The 14,307-nt window shown below is 42.8% G+C and overlaps 2 protein-coding genes across 2 annotated transcripts in view; one reads left to right on the top strand and one right to left on the bottom strand.

Moving 5' to 3' along the window:
- Positions 1–785, bottom strand: part of hhipl1 (HHIP like 1) — an 8,272-nt gene extending 7,487 nt beyond the window's left edge. The window contains exon 1 of the mRNA XM_022751276.1: positions 738–785. Within this exon, the coding sequence (XP_022606997.1) occupies positions 738–785 (48 nt within the window). The remainder of the gene's footprint in view (positions 1–737) is intronic.
- A 943-nt stretch (positions 786–1,728) lies between these two features.
- The window catches only part of LOC111225879 (coiled-coil domain-containing protein 85C-A-like), a 29,457-nt gene continuing 16,878 nt past the window's right edge, over positions 1,729–14,307 (top strand). The window contains exon 1 of the mRNA XM_022750918.1: positions 1,729–2,644. Within this exon, the coding sequence (XP_022606639.1) occupies positions 1,966–2,644 (679 nt within the window). The 5' untranslated portion in view covers positions 1,729–1,965. The remainder of the gene's footprint in view (positions 2,645–14,307) is intronic.

The following is a 14,307-nucleotide window of genomic DNA, read 5'->3' as shown; positions in this document are numbered from 1 at the left end:
CTCGGACTGAGTGGCAGTTGTGGTTAACTGCTCTTCTGTTTCTTTCTTGCAGCTTATGACTACTGATTGAAGCCCTTCCACATTCTGGAAACTTTCCCTGTTGTCTCTCACTCCTTTTGTAAAATTTTGTCCCTCATGGTATGGTATGGTCAAACAGCAGAGGGAAGAAAATTGCAGTATGCTTGGCATTCCTTAGGGAGGGATACACACGCACGCACACACACACACACACACACACACACACACACACACACACACAAAAGAAAAAAAAAAAGAAAAGACATCTATCATTGAGACCCCAGCTCGCAATGCATCCTGGGGCTTCTCTGTTATTGTAGTTTCTCGGGTTAAACTGTCATTTTTTTCCCCCATTACTCACACCTGTAATCTCCTGCTGCCCAGCAGAGGGCGACCTTATCTTTATAATAATAATGATAATAATAATAGTTATTGTTATAATGATAGAAGAGGGAGTGAAAGAGTCAAGCAAAGAATTTTTCCACAATCTACATTGTCCATATTCAGTTCAGGAGGGGGGGGGGGGCTGTATTTGAAATGATGTAATGAACATACAGACAGTATGGAGAGAGCAAAGTAAACCCCACCTCTAACTTATGTTTTCTGTTTTGGCCAAGCGCTAATGAAGGTCTTTATGAGTCTGACAATGTCATCAAACTAGTTCCAGTCATGGAGAAAACATATCTACAGACATTTATACTGTGAGCAAGAAAACAAACTGCAATCTTCTTCCTGTTCATACTGGCTGCCACATGCTCAGTGTACATGATTGCTCATGTATATATGCATTTTCAGGTGCGTTAGTCTGGACGGAGATCGATTTAGTTTGTTTCACCTTCTCTGTCTGTCTGTCGGTCTGTCTGTTTGTTACAACCTGAGAGGTACAATCATGAAACTTTATAGGAGTGTAGTTGGGCTGAGGACTCATAATAATCAGTGTTGGGGAGTAAATTCCATGTAATGGGATTACATTGCCTAATTAAATTACAAAATAAATGTAATTGTAATCTGTTACAATTACTGAGAAAGAATGTGTTATGAAATCACAGACACTAATCAAAATGTTAGATCAGAATATATTGTTTTCAGTAAAATGTTGATGTGTAGAATCTAAAACTGAGCAGGAACTCCCGTTGGTGTACATGTGGGTCAGACAGGTGACAGGTGTGAGATCTAACACTCTTCATTCAGCAGTGTGTTTTCATTAGATATTCAACACCAACAGATGGTTCACAGTGGTACTGAAAAGTAATCAAACGTAATAAATACATTACTTTGATGAAGTAATTAAACGTTACATTATTCATTACATTTTAATCTGTAACCTATTCCATTTCAAAAGCAACCTTCCCAACCCTGGGTACAGGTGTGCAGCTGCTTAAAGGCAAATAAGCTTCTGTTATCTGTTACCTGTGATGGTATTGAATACTGAGCTGACCTCAGTATACCATTCAGTCTCATACTGTCACCCTGACAGACCACAACAGAGCTGCTTTGTTCCAGAGGCTCTGTGACTCTACAGGTCTGTGCTGCTGCCTACAGAGGACACTGTGGTACTTTCTGCGAGGTGTGAGGTGGGATAAGTGCTCTCTCTCTCTCTCTCGCTCTCTCTCTCTCTCTCTCTCTCTCTCTGCGTCTCCTTCCATGCTCCTTCACTTCCACCCCAACCGGCTCCGGTCTCCGGTCTTAAGACAGCGTCTCCACCATGAACGTACCCCGTTCATAGAGAAGGCTTGTTCTGCTTTGTGGTTCGTGGTTTCCTCTGCCGGTGGATTAAGAGCAGTGCGGTCTGATCTGGGTCACCGGGGCCCGTGTAGGATACGGATCTGTCTCCGAAGCCCGGTATGTAATCCATCATGGATCTGGTTTTCATAATAGCCTAACTGTCGTCCTACAGCTGTGAGAGGACCCCCGGTTTATTAGGGCAACATTAGAAACAGCTGGGGCATGGAAGGTCACGGAGCGGATTTGAGCCAGCGGCCCGACGAGGAGCTGCTGATGCTGGGGAAGGAAGATCTGATCCGGAGACTGAGGAGGCTGGAGAGCCGCAACATGGCCCTGATGCTGGAGCACGGAAACATGATGAAAGACGTGAACCGGAGACTGCAGATCCACCTCCACGAGATCCGGAGTCTGAAAGAGGTCAACCAGAAACTGCAGGACGACAACCAGGAGCTGAGAGAGCTGTGCTGCTTCCTGGACGACGACCGACAGAAGGGGAAGAAGGTGTCCCGGGAGTGGCAGCGGTTCGGCCGCTACACGGCCGGCGTCCTGTGGAAAGACGTCGGACTTTACCAACAGAAGCTGACGGAGCTGGAGGCCGGTCAGGAAGCGCTGAGGACGGAGAACATGGAGCTGAAGGAGATCGTCCTGATGCTGGATGAGGAGAGGAGCGGAGCCGGCTCCCGGAGCTCCATCGACAGCCAGTCCAGCAGCCTGAGCAACCTGAACGGCTCGGTGTCGGCTCGGGACGTGGGGGATGGTAGTAGCACATCCAGTACTGGGAGCGTCGGTAGTCCTGACCACCACCCCCACAACCACTTCCACAAAGCACCCGAGGGAAAGACAGCACCTCAGAGGAGGTCTATGCATGACCTGTCCGCCGACCACTTCCAGCGAGAAGCCGGTGAGTGATCGTCATGATGCAGATCAGGATCAGACTGTAGCCTGTTCAGCTACATGAGGTCTGTACTGGAAAAGTTTGGAAAGTTTTGCAAACAGCCTTGGTCTTTGGTGTTAATTGAGTCATTCCATGGAAACTGTTCAGTCTGTGTCGCCAACATTTAGCCTAAAACTAGACTGTATAAAATTGCCCATATTGTTTTCAGTGGCTGAAGACACTAATTCAAGAGTCATCTCATGTCTGATAATTTCTCACAACACTCAATAACTGTTACAATGCTTCTTCATGGGAAATGTGTGAGGGGAGAAGAGGATGAATGATCTAAGTCAAAGTGGAAAACAGGAGGTAAAAGAGGAAAAGGAAAGAGAGCAGGAGCAGCTGCAGATGATTATTTCTGTAATTTTTAGCAATTCACATCTGAATTTCAACAACATTTTCACAAACTTCTTTTGAAGTATCCAAATAAAATAAATAATTAAATTTAACTTTAACTATTAACTAAAGAAGACTTCATCCAAATTGGATTGGACTGTATTTTCTTTGTTTATCTCTGAAAATTGCCACTGAAGTGGTTCACCTATTGCCCTGTGATGATGTGGAACAAACTAACTCTGATATCTGACAACAGTAGCCACAGTCACAGATAAATTAAGTGCAAGGTGGTGATTCTTTAAAAAACAAAATTATGTATTACAGTAGCTTTTGAGAGAAAAAAAGAGAAACAAAATACACAGCATGGTGCTTCACATTTGACTCAACACATTCATTCTTAGCCTGAAAGAATTTCAGTACGGGGTCCGAGATCTTACCAACCACACCTCCTCCATCTTCACTGTAAAATATCCGTCTCTCCAAGTGTAGTCTGTTTCTCCCGACCACAAATCATATATGGGTACAGAGTCCAATTTCCATATTCCTAAAATTATCTTCTTTGCAGTTACTATTCCGAACAATACAGCCATTTTCTCAAATTTAGTGGCATGAAATAAAGAGTTAGTCACCACAAAAATCGCTATCTGGCACCCAATGTTTCCCAAAAGCCTCCGAAAAACAATGAAAATTGCTTTTCCAATAGGTGTTAAGTTTACTGCAAGACCAGAAAGAGTGTGTTAGATTACCAATCCTAGATCTACACCGATCACAAAAAGGTGAAACATCAGGTAAAAAAAGGTGTGACTCTTCTTTAGAGTAATAAAGTCTATATAATGTTTTAAACTGTATGAGATTATGCCTGACATTGACTGAACAGTCACGTATGCTCTTTAAACACTCATCCCAGACTTTATCTTGTAATCCTATATTCAGTTTATTCACTCATGCCTGCTTAAGTCCTTCTGTATTCAATAGAGTTTTCTTATGTAGGATCTGATAGAAAAAGGTAACCCCTCCACGAGAGACAGGATCAAAGGCATTAACTGCCTCCAAGGACTGTTTGTCCAGAATTTCAAAATTAGGCATATGCTTCCTGACATAGTCTTGAATTTGTAGATATCTGAAAAAACTTGATGCAGGCAAGGCAAGGCAAAGTTCCTATAAATATAAAGCTCATCTACAATACTTAAACCTTTTTGTTTCCAAGTGGAAAAAACATTATCGTCTAGATCAGGTATACAGGAATGATTCGCACAGATGGAGTTATCATTATAGATTTTTGGAGCCTTAATATATAATTCTATCTGCTTCCAGATTTTTAAAGTATTGCCAACTACAAAGCTGTTACTAAAATATGACTTATTAACTGTAGAAGGGCTACTGAGAAGAGCAGGCAGGGGGGTTTTCTTACATAGTGATCTTTCAATGAATAACCTGGCAATTAAGTCGTAGGAGGTGATTTGGATTTTTTGTTACAATCACGCCAAGGTAGGAAAAATTGTTATAGGTTTTTTTTTTTTTTTTAAAAAGGAATGGACTATAAATAAGTCATATTAATCACTGCAGAAACTGGCATTAATTCACTTTTGACCAAATTGTCAAAATCGCGAGAGACTGCCAAAGTTATTAATTAGAGCCAGAAGGGAGGTACAGATAATTGCGGGTTGAAGTATGTCATCTGTGTAAAGAGAAAGGTGATGTTTATATCCATACGTGTCAGTGGGAGATATGAGAGGGTTCTGTCTGATGCTGGCTGCCAATGGCTCAATGAAAACTGCAAAATGGAAAGGAGAGAAAGGGCAGCCTTGTTGGGTCCCACGATGAATTGCAAAAGGGAGAGAAATATTCTGATAATAACTGAAGCAGTTGGGTGTGGGTAGATGATCTCAATCCATTTTATGAAAGAGGGTCCAAATCCAAATTTGTTGATTGTTAGCATCATATAGGGCCACTCCACTTGATCAAAAGCACGTTGTGCATCTAATGAGATAGCAACAGTCTTCTGTGTCCTTTGCGTATGTAAAAGGCGGCACAGATTAAAGTCTGTATGACTGCCTGGCATAAAGCCAGTTTGGTCGGGATGTATAATACTACATACGCATTCTCTTGTTGGTGTGCTTATGTGTTCATGGGCTTGTGTGCTCGTGCATTTATTCTCATGGCACCGTGTACAGCAACACATCACTCTGCCGGTCGGCTTCCCTAACTGGGAGCGCGCTGAACAGAATATACTGTGTGTAATGTACTGACTATTCATGACTACCTCACACAACCTAAAGCTAGACCCAGAAGCCAACATGTGGCCCAGACTAGCTGAATAACTACCCTCTAAACTCCAAACAAGGGAGACATTCAACTTCACAGATACGTAATGTAATTTAAAGAGAAAACAATAATCTGTCCTCACCCAAAACTTGGAGTAATTGTCATTTTTGGCCCATCATTTGTTAAACATAACAAACAAACAAACAAACAAACATGCACAAACATGCACACACATGCTTGGTGGGCATGGTCTGCTAAGATTGGTCGGTCAAAATGATCCTCTCCCAGTAGTGTTGGCAGCAATCTGGCGACAAACTCAGTCGGCCTACTGCTTTGGGCCTTTTCTTTGACCCCAATTATGCAAATGTTTTGCCCGCGGGAGTGAGCCTCAAGGTCATTGAGCTTGGCTTGTTGTTGCATGTATTGAGATGCTAAACTATCATGCCGTTTCTCCAGCTCCTTGATACGCCTCTCGTGCAATTCGATGGTGGCCTCACTTATAGACATCCATCACTGACATTATGTACAGCTGCTTTGAGGCTCGTGAGGGAGCCCCGTTGTGCTCTGCAAACCTCTTATCAACAGTGCCATTCAGCATATTTATCGCAACTAGGACATCTTCATTGGTAACTGGAGTCATGGCACAAGCAGTGTTAGCTTTAGGTTCTTCCAGGCCTGTTAACTTCGTTGAAGTCTCAGAATATTCTTCTCCAACTCCCTTTTCTTGTCTCTTTCCTTTACCTTGTTTTGCCATTTTTTTTTTAGAACATAACAATTTATTTCAGACACCAGAAATGGAAGTTGAATGTCTCTTGGGTGAGGTAAAATGTGAAGTTGAGGTGGAGCTCCCCTGAGACACATCTACTCCGTACCAAAGCAAACCAGAAAGTGCCCCAGAAAATGTTTCTTGCAGTAAAAAGTATTTTTTTCAGACACAGATAAATCTCACTAATAAGATCATAATGTTAACACCTCAGTCATTAAGGTCAGTTCTTGACCTCGGAATAAAAGAAAACGCCACTTTTATTCCCCTGACTTTCAATTGCAAAGTAATTATAAACAGAAGGAGTTCCCTCAGTCACCATGGAGATGGATCTGTTTAAATATGAGCAGGAGCGGTTAGTTTCTTGTTTGCGTTGGCCACATGGTAAAGGTTAGTAGGTGGGCATTGAGCTGTGGTTGGTGTGTCAACCAGTTGCTATGTTGACACACATTAAGTTTCTTTTATTATTTAATAGAATCAGTTGCCAAAAATGTTCATCCTGTTGTGATTAATGAGGATATATTTGAATATGAAAGGTGGTGATTACTAGTTGACATCATGGTAATAATCAGAATCAAAATCAGATTTATTGTAAATTCCATAGTATAACATTGAATACTTGGGAGCAAGATATTGTTCTTGTCTGTGCTGTGGTGTCAGCAGGAGGGGAGGGGCAGCATCCAAAAGGCTGTTAAAAGTCCTGATGTCTTGCTGTTGCTGTTGCTGTTGCTCAGTCTGGCAGACTTTGCTCTGGAGCCTCCTTCCAGAGGGCAAAAGTGCAAAAAGGTGGTGGGAGGGGTCAGTCATTATGTTTGTGGCCTTCCTAACACACCAGTCTGTGTATATATTGGTTATGGTGGGGAGAGACACGCCCATGATTTTTGCTGCGGCTCTCACTGTTCTCAGCATCTGTACAGTTCCCATAGCAGACAGTGATGCAATGAGTTAGGATGCTCTCTATGGTTCCTCTGCAGAATGTTGTCATTTTGGATTGGGGGGGTGTTCACTTTTCTCAGTGTCTGCAGGAAGTGGAGGCATTGCTGGGCTTTCTTGGTGGGAGCCATGGTGTTGGTGGATCAGTTGAGGTCATCTGTAATGTGCACCCCCAGGAATAATTTATATAATATGCATTCATTCTCAGGCAGTGAACACTGACGTCCAGTTATACCGAGGAAAAAGAACATGTTGTTTGGGTTTCTTAAAAGATATCTTCACCTCAGTGAACACTGCAGGAGGTCACTCTCAGCTCATGCCAGGAGATGGTTAATATAAACACAAGAATAGTGTCCTGTGATAGACTGGTAACTTATCCAGTGTCTATTACTGCCTACCAGCCCAGCCCATTACATTCACAGTGCATTTTGGGATAAGAAGCAGTGTTTGACTGAACATGGTCCACTGAACCCATAACCTCCAGACCTCAGAGTAAAGACCAGAAAGCCCCATGAAATCGATGACAGAATTCAGTACAGTTGAGTCAACACACATCTTCTTATCCAAGAGTCAAGTAGTGCGTCATCATCACCTTGCTGTTTGCTCATCCTCAGGCTGAATGACACTCTGTCTGGCCCGGCTCGGCTCGGCACAGATGGTCTCGGCCTAATTACATCAGCGCTTTACAGATGAAGTCAGATCTAATGAGGTTTTAGCACCTCAGTCTCTCCAGCAGTGTGATACTGAGCAGAATCAACAGGTCGTGGTTCACAGCACAGCTGACTCCTGTCTCTGACACATTTCAGCCGCTCTCAGTTTATGTTTCATGCAGAGATAAAGAGCTTGGCAAGACTCATGCTACGACATGCTTGTTGAACAGGTCTGGCTACCTGAAGCCAAACCCTGCTGACTGAAAGTGAAAGTCTAAGAAATGGAACTGACTCATCATCCTTATACTTACAAAGAAAAACTTGGTACCGCTTTACAATAAGACTACCCTTATAAAGGATTAATAAATGGTTTATAATTAGGTTATTCATTTGGTTTTTAACACAATCATAAATAAATTATTATAAACAAATTACAACACAGTTTTCATACAGTGATGCAGGCTCACTATTTGGCAAACAACAGGTCAGTTGCCCTTTTTATCTAATTTGTTGTAACAGCTTATAAATGATTTATAAAGTGTTAGCAAGCTAATTAATAAAATGGTTTATAACTAGTTTATTAATTAGCTTGTTAACATTTTATAAATCATCATAAAAGCTGTTCTTCATCCTTTACTTTATTATACAGCTCTGGCACGCATTTGTCGGTGAAATGCTGTCGACTTGGTATCTTGTACTAGGGCTCCAACGTAATTATCATGTCCCGAAAGCCCTCATTCTCCACAACACTGTATGGTCTCAGGTCCTTCACAATTGAAGAAGTCATTACCTTCGCTCTAGCCGAGTTGTGGCTAAGTTTTGGTTGAAAGAAGTCTTGAATGTCTGTATCTTTGTCTTGCCGTGTCTTTGTGCTAGCTGTACTACTAGCCTCCTCATCGCCTGTTTCCCCATGTCATCTCACTAAGTGAGTGTTGAGATTAGTCGTGCTACCACAGTATTTGAGTGCTGTTTTACGCTACTTACATATTGCAATGCGATGGTTCTTTCCGTAAAATCCAAATGTCTTCCAAACTTTGGTTTTCATTCTTGACGGTGCATTATAAATCGTGTCGGTGTTGTCAGACATGTTTGTCTTTCCCTCGCATCAGAGCGCTATCTTAATGTTACTGTGACAAGTCTTGCAATAGTCTTATGGGGGAGAGAGAGAGAGAGCTGTAGACACTGACACTGAGCAGACGGGGCTTTCAGCAGCATAGCAGCTACATTAAACCGATTCATAACTTTGTAATTGCGCCATCGGCCAATTCATGGTACGTTTAGATCGAACCAGGGCTCCGTGTATCGATGCACTCGCATCTTTTAAATTAAAACTGATTTCAGATTCATATCAGTTATTTGTTACACTCCTAATAAATAACAAATAATAAAAAATAAAAATAAATGAATTACAACATGCAAAATAGCAGCATCCAACAGTTTAAGTTGTATCTATCAACTAACAACTATCTATCTATCAACTATATAGCTCCCGCTTCTCTTGGCCGTCTTGGCCTGCTGGTGGTGGAGCTGGCTGGCTGCTGGGGCTGCATCTTGCTGCTGTTACTCTCTGAAGTACTACATCAACAGCTCTGTTGTCATTAAAGGCCAGCTTTTTGAACCTTGGGTCCAGTACAGTGGTTTCTTAGAGAACAGTTCTGTATTCCATTCTGTGGAACCTTCTGTCCACAGATGTATAGAGAGGAGTCACCAGCTCTGTCACTTTCTCCATGGTCACTGTTCCTTGTGTCTGGTGGTCGGCTGTAATTCTCTGCAGACCCTTGCACAGGAGTAGCATTTGAAGGCTGTCACATGGCTGAAAAAACAGTAACTCAGAAAATTATGCTTTGTTTTATTATGTGGTATATGGACTTTGTTCAGTTTATTCTTGTTTGTTATTACTGATATTCAACTCTAATATGCCCTTTAATATACGATTATATAATAATAAATCATGTAATCTGTCATGGGAATTTCAGGAAACAGGGGACTGACAACAGGAGAGTAGTATTTCCAGTTAATTCTGACACTTGCAAGTGGACGTCTCAGCCAACAACAAGAGTGTTACTGACCAAGAGCACGTTTACTACAGACTGCTTCTATACACATAATTGTCGGGACACCTGTAGTACAAACGTCATCACTCTTGACATGACTACCTTGTATGGCACTAAGCCAAGTTAAAAGTAGACATGAACAGAAAAATGCGAATGCATATTCAGCAGTGTAGGCGCCACAAGTTCTGCAGGCGTAATATAAATAGAGTTTTATGACCCCCAAAGATAGTATAAGGAATGTGCTGTATTTTCCTAATACATAATCACAATTTCCACTGTACCTGTCTCTCACAGTACCTCCCATTCTTCTTGGCTCAGAGCATCAACAGATGCATTGATAATGGCCAGGGTAGAGATGATTGCATCCTTGGAATCAGAGAGGGTGATGAGTGGAAGACGGCATTCAACACACCCACAGGGCATTACGAATATCCCCCGGGCATTACGAGATATTCGTAAAGCCCTTCGGTCTCACCAACGCTCCTGCCAACGTGCTTCGAGACATGCTCAACTACTTCGTCTTTGTCAACCTTGACAACATCCTCATCTTCTCCAAGACCCCAAAGCACGTCCCTCACGTCCAGTCAGTGCTCCAGCGTTTCCTTGAGAACTCCCTGTTCGTCAAAGCTGAAAAGTGTGAGTTTCATGCTTCATCCATCTCCTTCCTGGGGTACATTGTGGCACAAGGCAGCGTGCAGATGGAACCGGCAAAGGTCTCCGCCTTCACCTCGTGGCCCATTCCTGACTCCCGCAAACAAGTGCAGTGCTTCCTGTGGTTCACCAACTTCTACCGCCGTTTCGTCCACAACTACAGCTCTGTGGCCGCCCCTCTTACCGCCCTCACCTCCTTCAAAATGCCATTCCAGTCGACCTCTGCTGCCGACAAGGCCTTCGAGACCCTCAAGTCCAGATTCACCTTGGCGCCCATCCTCCAGATGCCTGATCCCAACGCCAGTTCATGGTGGAGGTGGACACCTCCAATATAGGGGTGGGAGCTGTTCTGTACCAAAGATCTGGCACCGACCAGAAGCTTCACCCCTGCCCCATCTTCTCTTGGCACTTGTCACCCGCCGAGAGAAACTACGATATTGGGAACAGAGAATTGCTAGCAGTAAAGACGGCCCTGGAGGAGTGGTGGCACTGGCTGGAGGGCACCAAGGAACCCTTCCTAGTTTGGACCGACCATAAGAATTTGGAACACGTCCAAACAGCCAAGAGGCCGTACTCCCACCAGGTCCTTATTCTTCAACTTCACCCTCTCCTACAGACCCGCAACATCAAGCCTGATGCCCTGTCTTGGCAGTTCCAGAAGGGGGAGGATTCTGCTGAGGGGTCTGCCACCATCCTTCCTCCTCCCTGTGTCATCGCCACCCTGACTTGGAACATGGAGGAGAGAATAAGGCTCGCCACCGAGAGTCAACCTGGTCCCAGTGCCTGCCCACCTAATCGCCTGTACATTCCGCAAGCCCTGAGGTCGGAGGTGCTGCAATGGGCCGACACCTCCAAACTCTCCTGCCATCCAGGTTCCCAGCGAACTCAAGACGCATGGGGCTATGTGGATGCTCTGGTCAGCAGAACACTAACATATCTAAACATATCTCTGGTATCGTTGGTGTAGTTATATAATGTGGTGTAAAGAAAGGAATGCTTGTACAGACAGTTACAGTGGTAGTTCACTGTGAAACAGATTCACCGTGACACAGATTCAGATCTCACACTCATCAGATCCATCTTAAACTGGTCAAAAGGCACATTTCAGCAGAAATGATTAGTAGTCACTGAGCCCAAACTAGTGATGATATGGTTTCATATTTGTATTCTGAGACTTGCTCAAATATCTCAAATTTCCTTCTTCATCATGTGTACCTCTGTACATCTTTCACATGATGATTCCCCTGACTGAGAGGGGGCCTGGGCAGCAGTGGTCTCCAGGCAGCAGTGGTCTCTAGGTGTTGGGTTGCACTTTGATGCCTGTAGATTAGTGTATATATAGGAAGAAGAAGAGCACAGCAGTGACCCAGTTTTCTAGAACCCACCAGGTCAGATGAACTCCCCACTTGTAATGGTAATCTGCCATGTCATTGCTTAGTTAGTCATGCATTTTTTTTTTTTTTTGGGGGGGGGGGATTAGTAACATGAAACAGTAACACAGGTCAACATGGCATATAATATTCTGGAACAACCTGGAAGCAGATGCTCTATGTCAGTCCATGTCAGTCTCAGTGTCTCCATTAATTCTTCATTCCATCAGATTTTTGGAAAGTCGTAGAAACGACTTTTTTATAATGATAATGCAAAGTGATGGAAAGTGTAATTGCTGCCTGGATTGTGTTCACAGGATGATTTCTTGAGTAAAGGATGTCTACATTTTTGTACTGTTCAGAAGTCGTAGAGTGCACATCCTGAGCCCTGCATGTGGTAAGGTTTAGGCTAGGGTTAGCATTAGCAAAATATCACAGTCTGGGTAAATTCTATCAAAGTGAACATAATGTCTTGTGCTTCAAATCACTTGTTTTCCCAGCCTTAACCAACAACTGCTTCATTCAAATCATATATCAACATTTTGCAACTCGTCGGATATGTTAATAAACAACATATAAAAACTTAATCCTGGCAGCATTACATTTGAGTATGTAGACAGGAGTGTCCACATACTTATGTCTCATTATGTTTCCCTTCTCCTTTACCTGCACACTCACCTTTACCTTTTGACTTCCTCCATGACGGATGTTGTTTATGAGACACCGACAGGTGCTCCAAAAAATCTTTCTTAGTGTTTATCCAGATGTTTGCATTGGAGGAAAGGCCAGGTGTTTTTTTTAATCTTAAATTACCTGTGTGGTTGTGCAGCTCATCAAAGCCACTGTTATCTTTGCTCCTACTCAGCATTGCTGCTGTTAACTCCTGAAGGGTCCTGTAATTGGGGCTATCCATGAGTTTCTCATTGACAGCGTCTCAGTGGTCCTGTGGGGACCATTAATCTCTGCTGTTGTGTGGTGGAGGAGAAGAGAAAACCATGTGCTGCTGGTTTGTAGGAAAATAAATGACATCCTAGTGACTCAAGTTAGATAAAACCAACTTGTTTTTTTTCATTTGAGTCATAACTTTTAAAGTCCAAATTTGAACTGTTTCATGTGGTTCATTGTAATGAACAGGTTTTGTCCTCAGCCTATCCAAACCGTGTTCCCTACATACAGTGTCTAAATTGCCCAGAACTGATGTATTTATATTGTCTGGAATCAGCTCATATGTGTGAAGCTGTGTGTTTGTGTTGTAGGTTTTCCAGTTGAGCTGAATAAAAGGCTGAATCTGTGTAGGCATTTCTCAGTGTGTGTGTGTGTGTGTGTGTGTGTGTGTGTGTGTGTGTGTTGTGATGATAATGAGGCAGCATGTGAAGGTCTTTGTGTGTGTGTGTGCAGCTATGAAAAGGTTTGAACACACCGTGGGAGACTGAGGCTGTTTCTACACAGCGTTCACTGTCTGCTGATGGAGAAGCAAAGTAAGTGGCTGAATCAGTTCATGTGGAACCCAGAGTAGATGTGAGCGACTGCATTATAATACTCATAAAGGACTATATTTTTGAAACAGCTGAAGCTCCACCCACCCGTCTGTCTGTCTCTCACACACAGTGGTCGGATGGATGTGTTCAGCCTGCTTGACAAAATTATACCCTTAGTCTGTAGCTGCTGTGGATTCATGTTTGTGGACTGTGGTCATCGTTGTCTTCATTTGCTGCATCATGAACTGTCGAACAGTTGTTTTTCCACAAGCTACACAAAAAGCGGTGAAGACAATGTTAAGCAATTTTGTTTGCAAGATGGTTTCCACAGTCCTCAGTCTAGCAAAAACTAAACTTAAACTATGATGATTAGCAGACATGCAGCAGACGCCTGCATGTTCACACGGGCTGCGTGTTGCTGATGCATGGCTGCTGCTTCAGCTCTATCTCTCTACATGGAGTTTGGAGGTTACTGGAATGTTGGATTTCTCGTCATTCTTTCTGATTTATTTTTGACACAAAATTTCAATAAAATGTCTCTGTCTCCACATGCAACTGATAAAATGGTTAATTTTTTACTTCTTATTTTTTTTCATGTCAGATTCAGACTAGAGAGAGACAACTGTAGTGGAAGCTGTTAGGTTTATGTGATGTTGTGCTGGTATGATGTCACTATGACATCAACAGGTCTTTTCTTTATCTATCTTTACTAGGAGATATGTTAAGACTGAAAAATAAATGAGAGACCAATTCTCACGTGGATGCGTCACGTCAGACATGTGTTTCACGCATCCAGTGTGTTCCTGGCCTTAAAACTCAGCTGTGGCGCCATCTTTTTACTCTGGATTTTGCTTTTTAAGATTAATATTAACATAACTCTTGTTACTAAGATTTTTAAAAATGGGATTCTTAAGCCGCGTAAGTACTACTTACATGGTACTACTACTTTTTATTGTCTGCATTTCCACCGCAAAGTTATTACTTGACATTACATTTATGTCATATTATACGTATTATACGTGACGGATGGCAACCCAAGTCACTCCAGTTGTTGTGGTCCTTTATGTTTTGAAGTCAGTTTTGTTTATTTACCTCCTCCCGCACCTGTTTTGTGGTGTTCGCTCGCTCAC

The sequence above is a fragment of the Seriola dumerili genome, unplaced genomic scaffold (genome assembly GCF_002260705.1).
Source record: "Seriola dumerili isolate Sdu_G_001 unplaced genomic scaffold, Sdu_1.0 BDQW01000149.1, whole genome shotgun sequence".
Classification (NCBI taxonomy): domain Eukaryota; kingdom Metazoa; phylum Chordata; class Actinopteri; order Carangiformes; family Carangidae; genus Seriola; species Seriola dumerili.
Note: the sequence above shows the minus strand (reverse complement) of the source record. Positions and strands in the feature narration are given on the sequence as shown.